This window comes from Eufriesea mexicana, unplaced genomic scaffold (genome assembly GCF_001483705.2).
Source record: "Eufriesea mexicana isolate 0111107269 unplaced genomic scaffold, ASM148370v2 scaffold474474846, whole genome shotgun sequence".
NCBI lineage: Eukaryota > Metazoa > Arthropoda > Insecta > Hymenoptera > Apidae > Eufriesea > Eufriesea mexicana.
Genome location: NW_016907973.1, coordinates 212245 through 226613, shown reverse-complemented (window position 1 = coordinate 226613; position 14369 = coordinate 212245). Strand labels below are relative to the sequence as shown.

Genomic DNA, 14369 nt, shown 5'->3' with positions numbered 1-14369 from the left:
ACATTCAATATAAAACTTTTTTACAATTCAATAAATGAACTTCAATACTTATACACATATATACACACACCATATATGTGTGTGTGTGTGTGTGTGTGTGGGCGCGCGCGCGCGCGCGTGTGCGTATGTATGTATATGTGTATAAGTATATATATAATATACATAATTAAGTACAAATATTAAAAATAACGAATGTCAATTGTAATGAAAAAATCACCCATATATTTCTTATTATGCATGAAACTGAATGTATCATATCTTTGCGTATTCTGTCTTATAACATGATAAAATTTACAAATAATAAATGTTTTTTATTTACGATCTTTGAAAAAATATTAAAAAGAAAATTCTATATAAAAGTCAGTCCTAAATATTATTAGATAATTTGTACAGTTATATACTCACAATAAAAACAAATATTAATATATCTCGAGGCACAATATATAATACTACACTTGAAATCTAGAGAAATGTTTAAAACTTCGTTGTATATTCGAAAAGATTAAATTTGAAAAAAAAAAAATTCATTAGTAATTCTTGAAGATAAGCATGGAAGATAAATGTAACGAGATAAATCTGTTATCTAATTAATATTTTATGAAATATAGATAGCAAAATAATATGAAAGCAATTATATACTTTGATTACACTTAACATAATTACTATTGAGACTTTGCATACTAATGTTTTTTTTCTTTTTTTTTTTATAATTCAGTACTTGGGTTAAATTGCAAAAAAATATCATTTTTATATAATATTGTAGCATGCTGTTGATTACTTTTAAATAATCAACAATTTAAGTGCAAAGTGATGATATTATAATTTCTACATATTGTTTACCTTCATGTATGTATACACTAAATGAATACATGCACTGGACATTATAATAACACATATTTTGAAAAATATTTAAAATAATCAATTAATCTGGAAATAAATTTTTTTATAAAATACGTTACGATAATATCGAAAGCTCAAAACCACAAATGGTAAGAGTAACAAAGCCTCTTCTTTGCTTTTCAAAAATCTCATTATTTGATGAAATTAGTGTTAATTACTTTGGCCTCAAACTATTGATAGCTGTGGGTAATGTAAAATGTGCTGACGTTGAAAGAGTTGTCGCAGTACATGTAGGGACCGGAATTTCGCCCATATTCGTGACATTTGTTTCGCTTTTATAACGGATATTAGTATATTCTCGACCTAAATGAAGAGATTTCTGTAAAAACAATAGTAAAGAAAGAGTAAATCGATATATAGAAGGCATAGAATTTTAATTGTTAATTATTTTTATAAAAGTAGTATTACTTGCTCTGCTTCTATTCGTTGAGATACAGTTTCGATATAATGTAATACAGCGAGATAAACGAATTTATATTGTGCTTCTGTTTGAACCATTCCTGATCTTTGTGAACGTACTCTTTGAATTGTTCTTTGAATATCAATTTCACAATCCAACCCTACAAATGCAATATATAAAAAATATTGAGCATGCTACTGAAAATATGCATTTTAAATAAAATTAGTTATTAAAATAAAAGTATGATTACCATGACGCTTGATTTGATCCAGAATCATATCGATAACAATAAATGTTCCAGTTCTACCAATTCCAGCGCTGCAATGTACAAGAATTGGCCCTATGTTTAGTACAGTTTGGCCAGTTGAAGTAAGAGAAGCAGCAATTGATTCTTGTCTCGCATTCACATCGTGAAGAAAATTTAATACACATCCAGGATCAGATGGAACACCATGATCAGGCCATGCCTAAAATGTTAATAGAAAGTAATCAATTTATTCTTTGAAATGTACATAAAAATTATCATAAATGATGATAAAGTACTTGAAAATGGTAATGGTAAATTAATCTGGATTCTGTAAAACCTGGTTTGCTCCCATGTAATAAAAATTCCCGTAATGTATAATCTGCTGTTGAAGTACGAGACAAAGCGCGCACTTTCCATTCACCTCCATATTCTGTAACTTCACCTTCTTCTGGCCAATACCGAGCGCATTTATTCTAAAAAACATATCCATTTTTTAAATAAAATTTAAATTTAAATACTGTTACATGACGTACTTTTCCTCTTTCCATTTCTTTAGTCGTCATAACTATTACTCGTGTATTTTCTTGATACACCATATGCCAAAAATCTTGGATTGTATTTGGAAGGCAACCTTGTGTTGCAATATAACATTTATTAAAAGAACCACCATCACTACAAGTATTAATTCCACTAGTTTGTCCATCTCCATCTTCATTCTATAAATATATAAATATAAATATAAATATAAAAACAAATATTTACATTTTAATTTATAGATTTTAATACGTATATATAAAATGAATACTGAAGCATCAAATAAATTTACCCTAATATAGTTAGCATTAATGTAATCAGATCCGGGAATATTTGGGTCAACGTCCTTCAAACGTACTCTTGTATGATCAACTATAGAACAATTAATAAAGTTTATATATGAGAGAAATTAACTTAAAAAAAAAAAAAAAAAAAAAAAAAAAAAAAAAAAAAAAAAAAAAAAAACTTACATGGTAAAATGTTTTTATATCGATTTTTTGCTCGATTTTCGGGACGTAAACCTTCTTTCCTGGAAAACAAATGACGACATTCTAACTGTTGCAGTGACTCAAATTCTTCCCAAAATCCTGCTTTTCCTTTTCCACGTCCTGCTGCACTTTCATTACTACCTGTAGCTCCATTCCATAACCAGCCATTTGAACAACCGTTTTCTTTATGTAGTTGCCTTACTCTACTTTCAATGCCACTGGCATTTATACGAGTAGCATTAAAAGGTTGTCTAAAAAATAATAATCTAAGCATAATGAAATATATATTTTTATACATGAATATAAAAATTAACAGCTTTTTATATTTTTTACCGTAAATGGACAACGCTTCCACTTGTTTCAACCATTGGATTACGTTTATAATGCTCTATTAGATCACTTAAGCTATCAAATTTATCACCTCCTCCAACATCATATTTATTATCCTGTAATATTTATTGTTTCCAATAATGAAATGCCAAAAAATTAAATTGGTAATACAAATAATAATATTAAAAATAATAAAGATATATAGTACAAATTACAAAATGTAATTAACCTGAGATCGTATTATTACATGTGTAACACGATCATCTGTGCGTACAGATAATACAAAGTCACCAGGTTTACTCTGGGATTCACGAACCAGAAAAGATCCATTTTTACCTCGCTCCAGCATTAAACGTTCTGCTTCTTTAGCTGATAAATGGCCATGGAACCACCTTTACCCATATTTTACTATTAACACATACCATGCTATATGCGTGCATTTGAAGTAACAATAACAAGAAAGTGTTCCAATACATAACAAACTTTGCTGTAATGTTTATTATGCAAAATATTACGTGTATATTCCATTTTAATTAAACAAATACCTTTCAGTTGTTGGATCTGCACAATTCAATGGATACTTCAGTTCAATAATTTCCCCATTCTTTTCACGCAACTGTCCTCCATTTTCCATATAAAATTGTACAAGTTCTGATAACGTTGCAAATTTTTCCCCAGCATAAAGATCATAAAAATCCCCTGTATTTTGTATTTTAATATGAGTTACTTCACCATTCCGCCTAAGAATAACAAAGATAATAAATTCTTTATGATTATAATCTTTAATAAATCAAATACAATTATATAAATAAATAATCTGTAAAACATATTATTTACACACCTAACAGATAATGTAAAATCACCAGGATTAGATGAACTTGGACGTGCTAAAAATGAACTATCATAACCCCGTTCCATTAATAAACGTTCTGCTTCTAAACCCGATATATTCGGATGAAACCATCTGCAAGAAACACAATTATGTTATATGTATTTTAAAATGATAGTTAATTTAAATGTATTTTAAAAACCTGTAAAAGGTTAGATTGTTTAGATTAACGATAATAAATACATTGTTCAAAATTAAAAAATACATCATATATTACATAAAATAGAAAGGAAAATATTCATTACTTTAACAAAATATAAAAATTTTTCATTATGATTATACATAACTTATTCAATTTATCTATTATAACATGTTTACTTTTTATTCAACAATACCACTAATATAAGTGAGTAGTGATACTGTAATATTATTAATAATTGTATATAAATATGTGATAACTTTCATTTTAAAATGTCAAAATATGTGGTACTAAGTAACAGTACAGAATATAAATATCTATAATCAATGTATACATAAAATAAAATTATTGTACCCATTTTTGGACATGAGGAATTCAACGATGTTAATTAATTTAAGTGCCCATACTTTACCTCTGAATTTGTTTGACTAATCCATGGCTAACCCAATAAATAAGTAGACTTGTTCACCGATCGTCCGTGAATTATGATAATTATATATTTTTTATGCAAGTATAAAAACGTGCCTCACCTGCGAGATGCCATGTTGTAATTCCAACTATGACCAACTGGTTATTAATAATTCATAACGCTTCATTGATGTTCGCACTTATAATATGCAATTACAATTACTTTCAACTTAATGCTAACTATACATCGCCAGTTTTTGACATATTCACTTCACACAAAACAAAAAAACTGAAAGCACTAAAAGTTCTACCATCGATTTGTAATCTTTAGAGCGGACACTCGTGAATCAAACCAGATGATCAAACTTAATGTTGTTTCATAAAATTATTTATTATAAATGAGTAATTTAATTTTAATTAATAATAAATACCTTTGATCGATTTATTAAAATTATATTACTACATTTATACGTTAAGAAATTAAATCAATTTAAAATCTCTTTTAATAATACAAAGTTATTGAATTAATTCTTTTATATAAAATTAATTTAAACTATAAACATTAATATTATTGTTTTATACATTTATACAAAAAATTCTATATTAGCATTGTACTTATATAGATTTATATAATAATATAAAAATTTGAATCTTATACATGTAATTTATATTATTCTTAATCTTCTATATATTAATTTTTATATAAAAATAATTGATTATTTCTCAGAATTAATAAAATATATATTATTTAATAAATAACTGTAATTTATTATAAGGGCACATAATTTTGATAAATATATAAATGCAAAAATATTATGTTATCGTTAATGTAATATGATTCGATCACTTTGTATAATAGAAATAAAAAGATCAAATTATTTTTATTTATAATAAAGAGGCAATGTAATTTAACGTAATATAGGAAAACGTGTTTTTAGCCAAATAAGTCACAAATTATATTAAAATTATATAATAAGTTAAAACTTTGATCAGTATTTATATGATTTACAAATATATGATATAATCTAATTAATAATCTATATAATTGTAATAACTGTAAAATACGTTCATTGTATATGAATCACTTCAATTGCGTGTTTGGTTTTCTTACTTGTAATAGATTGCGCTGTAATCAGTACTTAAATGATTAATACGATTTATTGATGATAACGCCGGGTATGAAATTTCACATGCTTTGCACATTTATTGAAGTAAACATTTAACTCTCGTATGTCGGTTGATTGGAAATTACTAAATACTTAATTAATAGAAATAATTAAAAATTTTTTATGTAGAGATGGGTCAACACGTTTCAAGAACTGATTTTGAGTGGATTTATACAGAGGAACCACACGCTTCACGACGTAAAATAATTTTAGGTATGAATGTAAAATATATAAAACGTGTCAAATTTGATTACTTCTGGAATTAACTTTTAAATAAAAATTTAGTTTATTAATGGCTAACGAAATCTCATAAACATAACTAACAATATTGAACAATATTAGTGTTTAAAAATTCAATTGTCAATTATAATTTTGTACAGATTGATATCAAATATTTATTTTGATAATTTTATAACAGATATTTCTGCTTATAAAAATTATAGTATTAAAGTTTCTCTTTGTTTTCAGAAAAATATCCACAAATAAAAAAATTATTTGGATATGATCCAAACTTTAAATGGATAGTAACAGGAATGGTTTTAATTCAATTTATATCTTTGTTCTTTGTGAAAGACTTAAGTTATCCAGTGCTTTTCATTTTAGCATATTGTTTTGGAGGTGTAATTAATCATTCTCTTATGTTAGGTATGTAAAAAGAAGTATTTTGTAAATACTTTGCATAAAATATAAAACATTTATCATAATATTGTAATTATTTCCAATATCATATGAAGTAAAAAGAAAAATGATATATTACTATAAAAGATTACTTTTAGCTATGAAAATTCTCATAAAAGTTTAATATCACTTCAAGAGTAATGATTCATTTAAAATCTTATCTGATAGATCTATTATACTTATGTGATATCACATAATTATTATTCCTTTATTTTCACTTAAACATTATTTATCTATATATGCTTGTTCTTAATATTATATATTAAATTTAATTAAGTATTTTATTTTTAGCAATACATGAAATAGCACATAATCTTGCTTTTGGACATGCTAGACCTAGAGTTAACAAATTATTTGGATATTTTGCTAATTTACCTATAGGTATACCAGTATCCATCAGCTTTAAAAAGTATCATCTTATACATCATCGTGTAAGTATAAATAAAATATATTATTAAACATAAATTTAATGTTTAATGCATTTTAACAAACAAATTATAGTATCAAGGTGATGAAAAATTAGATACGGATTTACCAACATTACTAGAAGCAAAATTATTTTGCACAACATTTGGAAAATTTTGTTGGTTGTGTTTACAACCTTTTTTTTATGCATTTAGACCACTTATTGTTTATCCAATGGCACCTACATTATTGGAATATATAAATTTAGTAATACAATTTACTTTTGATGGGTTAATATGGTATTTTTTAGGTAAGCTTCCTGTAATGGTTACAGTACCATATCAAATTAATATTGTATTACATGGATATATTACATTATAGGTGGAAAAGTTTTAATTTATTTACTTCTTGGTTCAGCAATGGCAATGGGTTTACATCCTGTAGCTGGACATTTTGTATCAGAACATTATATGTATAGAAAAGGTTTTGAAACTTATAGTTATTATGGCCCACTAAATTGGATCACATTCAATGTTGGATATCATAATGAACATCATGATTTTCCTGCTGTTCCAGGTTCAAGATTACCAGAGGTAAATATAATTCATTTTAAGGAAGTAACAAAGAACAAGATTTAAGTTTTGATTACTTATTTTTATGAAAAGTAAATATTCTAAAAATATATAATTTTTTTTATAGGTCAAACGAATAGCTTCAGAATTTTATGATAACTTACCACAACATAACTCTTGGGTTTCTGTTTTATATGATTTCGTTATGGATCCTGATATAGGGCCATATGCAAGAATGAAAAGGAAACATAAGGGATTTGCTTCATAAAATTTAGATATTTTTCAATTTTTCAATAAGTAATCTTGTGATTAGCATCTGCAACTTAATACTGCATGCATACTTAAAGTAAAAATATTATTATTAATTTATTGTGTTGTATATATATTCAGTATTAATCAAAAATGCATATTTGTTCTATGATATTAGGAATATATTTTGGAAGAAATATTAAATTATTAATATTTTTTAATATATTTGCATGTTTGATTGGAAGATTTATAAAATTATATAATCATATAAGTGAACGATGCTAAACTATAAACAATTTTCTATTTTCTAATGTCTGTAAATAACTTTAATAAAGTGTAATAAAGTGTACTGGATATCTAGATGTAATAGCAAATGATTAAAGATACTACTATGATATTTTTTTAAGCAGTTACTCATACAAATAAAATTTCATGATTTTGTAATCTAGTCCTAATAAATTAATTTTATATTTTGAACAATAATATTTTAATTATGTAAACATCTGATAAAAAATTATATACATGTTACAGTATTTTTATGTTAAAAGTTTATATTTAAATAAATATTGATATAATCATTATTGTGAGACTTTCTTATTAACATTTTTTTGTACTTTGATAATTATATATTAATTGATGTTTTACCATAAAAATCAGACTCCAAAATCATTTAAGGCAAAATTTTATATTTGATTATGATTTCCAATTGATCAACTTTATATACTTAATATCCCTATACAACAATAATGGGAGTTCACATCAACTTCTCTATTACAAACTATATCCTTAATTGTGCAATTAATACATTTCTTATATATTAAATATATATGATTATTGGATTTAAAAATTAATGGATTTAGAAAGCTTCATTCTATTGAGTTTTATAGTGATAATAAAAATAAAAATATATTATTAATTTTATCATATAATTAATTTTTATTGAAAAATATTGTCAATGAAAATCGTACACATTTGCTAGTCACATTTTCGAAATGCTATAGTTTGAGAACTGATGAACTTACATTTTGTGCGGATTTTATTTCAAGGGAATCGTATAGTATAGATTTGTTAACCGAACAAAGATGCTTGTTTGTGTCTGTTTTAACTAAGAGTGGTATGGAATAGACAACAAAATTAAAGTATCGTTTTTATTTAAAAAAATAATTCTTATTTTGTATATTTTATTAGATATCGACATTTATGATGTCGATGACAGAAAAAAAGTAACAAAAATAAAATAATATTCGACTGTTTATTGTAATATGGTTTCTTATAATAAAGGAGCCCTTGGCTCCCTATATATGCTTTATGCAAAGTGTCTGCAATGGTGCATCGGTTTGATAATGGTAAAAATAATGTTTACATGAATGATATAATTGTGCATACATGTACATGTAATACAGTGAATAGAATGGGAAAGCAAAACGGATCTTGTTGGTGGTTTATGAAAGCCGTAAAATGGATACCAGTTATTTTCATTTTAACGATTGTCTTATGGTCGTATTATGCTTTTGTGGTGCAGTTATGTTTTTGTAAGTGTTTTTACAGACTTTTCATTTAATTTTGAATAACGAAAATTTTCTAATAAAAACAAAATTATTATTTTCAATACCTTATCGTTCTAATATATATAAAATCTTTTTATCTTAATCGTGTGTTTTAATAATTCTATTTTTTGCATTTTAGATACTGTAGATAACAATGTTCAAAGAGGTTTGTATAGTTGTCAATAGAATACCTTTAATAAAAAGATAGTTACATTAATAATTTACTGATTTTATTATCTTTTCTTTATTTACAGCTTTTTATTTATTTTTTTATCATATCTTGTTTTTATTATTTTTATGGTCTTATTGGCAGACTGTATTTACAGACTTAATAAAAATACCAGACAAGGTAAAATTTTATTTACATAATAATTGTTATAAAATAAATATGATATATTAATAAAATGATGTTTTATGTAGTTTAAAATACCAGATGTAGAAATAGAAAAATTTCAACAAGCTGAAACAGAAGAAGCACGAAGACGGATCTTAGAAAGATTTGCACAAGATCTTCCAGTCACAAATCGCACTATAGAAGGAGGTATAATATTTGTTTCTTGATATTTATATTAGAAAATACATATATTTAACATAAAATGTTTTCTAGCAATACGTTTCTGTGAAAAATGTCAATTAATTAAGCCAGACCGAGCACATCATTGTAGTGTGTGTAGTACATGTGTATTAAAAATGGATCATCATTGTCCTTGGGTGAATAACTGTGTAGGTTTCCACAATTATAAATTCTTCATGTTGTTCCTGGCATATGCCCTTCTTTATTGTATATTCATTACTGCTACATCCTTGCAATACTTTATACGTTTTTGGAAAGTGAGTATGACTTTTTAAATATCTGTGCAAAATTAATTATGATAATACAAATATTTATTTTATAGGGGGAATTGGATGGAATGGGTAGATTTCATCTACTATTCTTATTCTTTGTTGCATTAATGTTTGCAGTTAGCTTAGATTCCCTTTTCTTTTATCATTGCTATCTTGTTCTATATAATAGATCTACATTAGGTAATTAAAAGCATGTTACACAAATATTATGTAATTTTATAAACTATATGCAACATGCACTATATTTTATAACTTATTTGTAGAGGCATTTACACCACCTATGTTCCGCACAGGGAGGGATAAAGATGGTTTTAGTCTTGGAAAATACAATAACTTCCAAGAAGTTTTTGGTGATAATCCTAAACTATGGTTCCTTCCTGTTTTTACTAGGTAAGTCTAACAGAATTTAATACTTCACACCTTTTTGATATAAAAAGTACTTCTATTTTAATGATATAATAATGATAATTTTATAATAAGACTGTGAACCATTTGCACAATATATAATCTGATAAATTTAGTATAAGTTTGCAATTTTGTAGTAATAACAGTTTATATTTATAAATCTTATAAAAAAGCATGTGTATGCTGATATACATGTATGTATATACAATATAATATTTAAAATTAATAAGTGTTAATATCGCGTATTTTAGGACATTTAATTCTTTCTAATACATGTAATTACAGTGGATAGTATCTAGAAATGTTATAAAGATATTTTCACCTATAGCACTATTTGTTATATTGTATGCTTTTGTGTTAAGTAAACATAATAACATTGTTTTACATGAAGTATATTATTATTTCCAAAATAAGATATAAAAGTGAAGAAAATGGTAAAAAAATAAAATATATATTGTAGATTATATAAACTGCCTTAAAAATCAGAATTAGGTAAAATAATCTTTCTTTATATTCAGCAACAAATTAAAGAAATTTCATCAAGTATGATTTTAATATTATTTAAAAATATATTGAGTTTTGATACTACTTATTTTCTCAGTATGTCAATTACATTAATTTATATTTTTCATACATAAGTACATAAATACAATAGTAATTGCATTACGGTTAAAACGCGATGGGTGCGTTAAATGTGTTCTAGTCTTGGAAATGGGGTCACCTATCCAGTACGTGCGCAACATCAAGGCACATCCAATACTTATGACTCCATGGGCAGTACTCGAAACAGGTCAGCATTATAGAAATCTACAGTGCCAATATAATAATAATTTCATATAAACCTTACTATGGAACTCCTTAATATAATTGATTAAAAGGCAGTTAATATCAAAATAAATTATTATAATAATATTGCTACATTTGAAACATGTTTAAGTACTTTTCTGCATAAAAATCAAAACATTTTCTTCATATTTCTTTTTGTAGATTCCTGCATTTATTTTTTTGAAGTAACATTTTTTCATTTATTATTTATTTTGTACAGAGTTCCAGAGTAACAAAGTTATATATATGATGTTATAGCTATGTGTATCTAATGCCTTTTATTAACTATTGATTGAAAAGGTGCGTGTTTCGTGATTTGTTAACATTTGTTTTGAGATAATTATAAATTCTAATCAATATAACATTAATTTCTTATCATACATTAGAAAATATCATTTCCATGGTCTTTGTGAAAATTGTTATTTTTGTTTTAAGATGATGGTGATTGTACATTGTATTGAAGTTGGTGGCATTTATATGACTATTTACAGTAAGATTAAATTTGTATCTTGTATTTAATCTGCAGATAAACATTGAGATGGACTTTGGCATAGGTATTAGTTTTATTTCGAATGCATATTTGAAAATGCATGTTTTTTTGTAGATAAATTTTATGGTGTGTTAATAAAAATTATCAGCATAATTTTCTTACTATCGTAAAAAGTATTGTGCATTTGGTTCCTACAGATTGATATTTATTTGATTATTAGAAGTGGCGTAACTATGTTTAATATTACATTTTGTATATTTTTTTTTTTATAAATAACGAATCAGGAATGAACTTGAGGAGAAAAAAAATATGTTGAAAATATTAGAAGCTATATAAATAAATTTGAAATAACTTTTATCTATTTATCAGATAGAAGTAGATACGCTACCTCTAAATATAAATGGGATTACATAAAGTAGAAGGTAGGGTGTGGGTTACAGTTTTGGCGATGGGGTAAACTTTCCTGAACGGCTGTGCAATGAAGATACACATACTTTGTTGGGACATACTTCCCAACAGTGGGGTGATGAGACCGAGCTTGACTCTCCACCTCCTTATGGGTCACAATCAGGTATTGTGTAGTCTGTGAATCCCTATGTTAAGACAGTGCATTAGTTTATATGCATTGTCCAAGTATATGATATGTTTAGTACAAAACTCATATTAGCCACAAGTGTTCTACAATTATTTAATCATTTAATCATTTAAGTAACTCTCCATGCTAATAGCTTATATTTTCAATCATTTTTCTTGTTTTTGTTACAATTAAGTTACTATCGTTGTCTCACCAAAGAAAAAGTAGAACACTTATTTTGAAATATTTTGAAATATTATGCATAGGGATTGATTGAGAGAATTAATTGTATTTATTGTAAACTCTTTATTTCTACTAATATATTATTACAAAAAGATAGTTTAAAGATGGTTTAATAAATTATAAAGATCAGAACTTACACCTCAACTCTTTTTTTTCTTTTTACTAGCATCAAATCATCAGAATATCAACTAATAAAGAGTTTACTGTGAACTCGTACTTTATGTAAGTACAACATATATTATATTGTGTAGTATTTTCTAAAGGAAATTTAGTTAATAGTTTAATTATAACAGTCTAGATATGACTACATGCCCCAAAAAATCAAGCATGTAGTACATAGTATACATTTTTTATAATAATCAGTACAAACATACAATTTGTACAATGAATAAAACAAAGAATTAAGTCTAAAAGGATATATGAGGAATATATGAATTGTATATTAATTTTATGTTATTAAATTATTTATACATTTAATAATTTATAGGATATGTGTAAAATACTACTTATGAGATATATACGTATATAAAATTTATTGTCTGTTACTAATCAAAAAATACTGTAAGAAAAAGAGAAAAATAAATTGATGAAGTTGAAATATTCAATATATTTATACATGATCTATTATCTTTAATTTTTATTATATTTAAATTCATTATTGTATATGAATGTAGAATAATCTTTGTACGCATGCATGCTCCATTGCATACTAAAAATTAGTTTTCAAATTTTATAATTTATATAAACAATCTTATATATAAATTATATAAAAGTTTTATTTTTTGTCATTTTGTAATTGTATGTGCATTTTCATAATAAATTATATTAAAACTACTCACTTATTGTAGTTTAAATAATGTACTAATTTTTAAGATTGAAAAAAGGCATGTTGGTTGATTTATTATATTGTTTAATATTTTGGAATGTATTTACAATTCTTTGCTCAATTATTAATATATTTATTTTTGTTAATAATATATAAAGTCTTTAATTGACTTATTTTAGAGTCTCATATGTATGTAAATGTATATATATCATCATACATGAACTTACAATTAGTATAATATTTAGGTTGAGTTTTTGACCACAGGTCCATCATTGATCAAATGACATTGGTAGAAGAAGCTACGCTTTTGGCACTTGGCACTGGGTAATATCAAACTGTTTGAATGAAGATATATTTAATTTTTTTAATTTCTAATATTGATATATATTTATTTATTAAAATAAAAAGTAAATGTTTAAACATTTACTTCATGAAATGTTTAGACGTTAAATAGTAATAATTATTTAAACACAAATTTTTATTTTTATACATATTAATCTTTAAAAACATTTTTTAATCATTTTATTTATATTTCAAATATGTGAATTTTATTTGTAACGAAACTAACATGCAACATTAATTTGTCATGTAATATAATAATATTTATAACAAAATATACTGAAAAATAATTTAAGATACAAATTTACTTAATTTAAAAATTATGTATGGCATAATTGAGTTTTGTATTATTGCACGTGTAAGAGTTTTTGTTCAAAACACTAACATTTGATGCTTCTTTTTGTGAATGTGCAATTTAAATGTTGTAATTTAGTGGCTTTTTTTGTAAAATTATATATTACAGCTTAATATACATTTAATATTGTACTTGTATTATATTAACTGCTAATAATAAACTGCTGCTATAAACTTCATATAAACGGCTAATAAAAATTTATTAACATAACAAATAATTCTTAATTCATTTATATATATGATTGTTAAATATATTGAATATTATATTACATATTTTACAGCACTGCTGTGATAGGTCGTGCAACAGATGCCAATCAACCATTGGTGGATACAGCTGAAGTTGTTTGAGGAAGCATTTTAAATTGATTCATCTCCATTATACAAAATATTTCTTGCTAACTAACACAATCTGATTTCAAAGTCTTTATGTAAGTTCTTTGCACTTGCTATTTTATCTTTCAGTTGAAATAAATTTTTAAGAACTTTCGAGTTAAATATTTTATAGTAAATTTTTC

The 14369-nt window shown here is 24.9% G+C and overlaps 3 protein-coding genes across 11 annotated transcripts; 2 read left to right on the top strand and 1 right to left on the bottom strand.

The window, feature by feature from the left end:
• Positions 1-1039: 1039 nt before the first annotated feature.
• On the bottom strand, positions 1040-4597 carry LOC108550491 (tyrosine-protein phosphatase corkscrew). Of its 2 annotated transcripts, none has more exons than XM_017904232.1 (12): positions 4458-4597; positions 3741-3863; positions 3445-3639; positions 3129-3291; positions 2903-3015; positions 2552-2820; positions 2374-2453; positions 2081-2263; positions 1844-2020; positions 1551-1767; positions 1309-1460; positions 1040-1219 (listed from the first exon to the last, which is right to left on the bottom strand). In XM_017904232.1, the coding sequence occupies exons 1-12, from the start codon at positions 4469-4471 to the stop codon at positions 1055-1057; spliced, it is 1851 nt and encodes a 616-aa protein (XP_017759721.1). In that variant the 5' UTR covers positions 4472-4597; the 3' UTR covers positions 1040-1054. The 2 variants fall into 2 exon arrangements, with proteins under 2 accessions (XP_017759721.1, XP_017759728.1); XM_017904239.1 differs by lacking the exon at positions 4458-4597 and adding an exon at positions 4340-4447.
• A 105-nt stretch (positions 4598-4702) lies between these two features.
• Positions 4703-7483, top strand: ifc (delta4-sphingolipid-FADS-like protein ifc). Of its 4 annotated transcripts, none has more exons than XM_017904419.1 (7): positions 4703-4737; positions 5631-5714; positions 5970-6146; positions 6471-6610; positions 6681-6894; positions 6966-7177; positions 7284-7483. In XM_017904419.1, the coding sequence occupies exons 1-7, from the start codon at positions 4734-4736 to the stop codon at positions 7422-7424; spliced, it is 972 nt and encodes a 323-aa protein (XP_017759908.1). In that variant the 5' UTR covers positions 4703-4733; the 3' UTR covers positions 7425-7483. The 4 variants fall into 4 exon arrangements, with proteins under 4 accessions (XP_017759908.1, XP_017759901.1, XP_017759925.1 ...); XM_017904412.1 differs by lacking the exon at positions 4703-4737 and adding an exon at positions 5426-5511; XM_017904436.1 differs by lacking the exon at positions 4703-4737 and adding an exon at positions 5452-5546.
• A 967-nt stretch (positions 7484-8450) lies between these two features.
• On the top strand, positions 8451-14252 carry LOC108550541 (palmitoyltransferase ZDHHC15). 5 transcript variants are annotated; one of them, XM_017904297.1, is made up of 12 exons: positions 8451-8519; positions 8594-8937; positions 9092-9118; positions 9207-9301; positions 9373-9493; positions 9560-9783; positions 9849-9978; positions 10062-10188; positions 10907-10993; positions 11959-12089; positions 12502-12557; positions 13426-13485. In XM_017904297.1, the coding sequence occupies exons 2-11, from the start codon at positions 8730-8732 to the stop codon at positions 12525-12527; spliced, it is 1176 nt and encodes a 391-aa protein (XP_017759786.1). In that variant the 5' UTR covers positions 8451-8519; positions 8594-8729; the 3' UTR covers positions 12528-12557; positions 13426-13485. The 5 variants fall into 5 exon arrangements, with proteins under 5 accessions (XP_017759786.1, XP_017759793.1, XP_017759797.1 ...); XM_017904304.1 differs by lacking the exons at positions 12502-12557; positions 13426-13485 and adding an exon at positions 14136-14218; XM_017904308.1 differs by lacking the exon at positions 10907-10993.
• Positions 14253-14369: the final 117 nt, after the last annotated feature.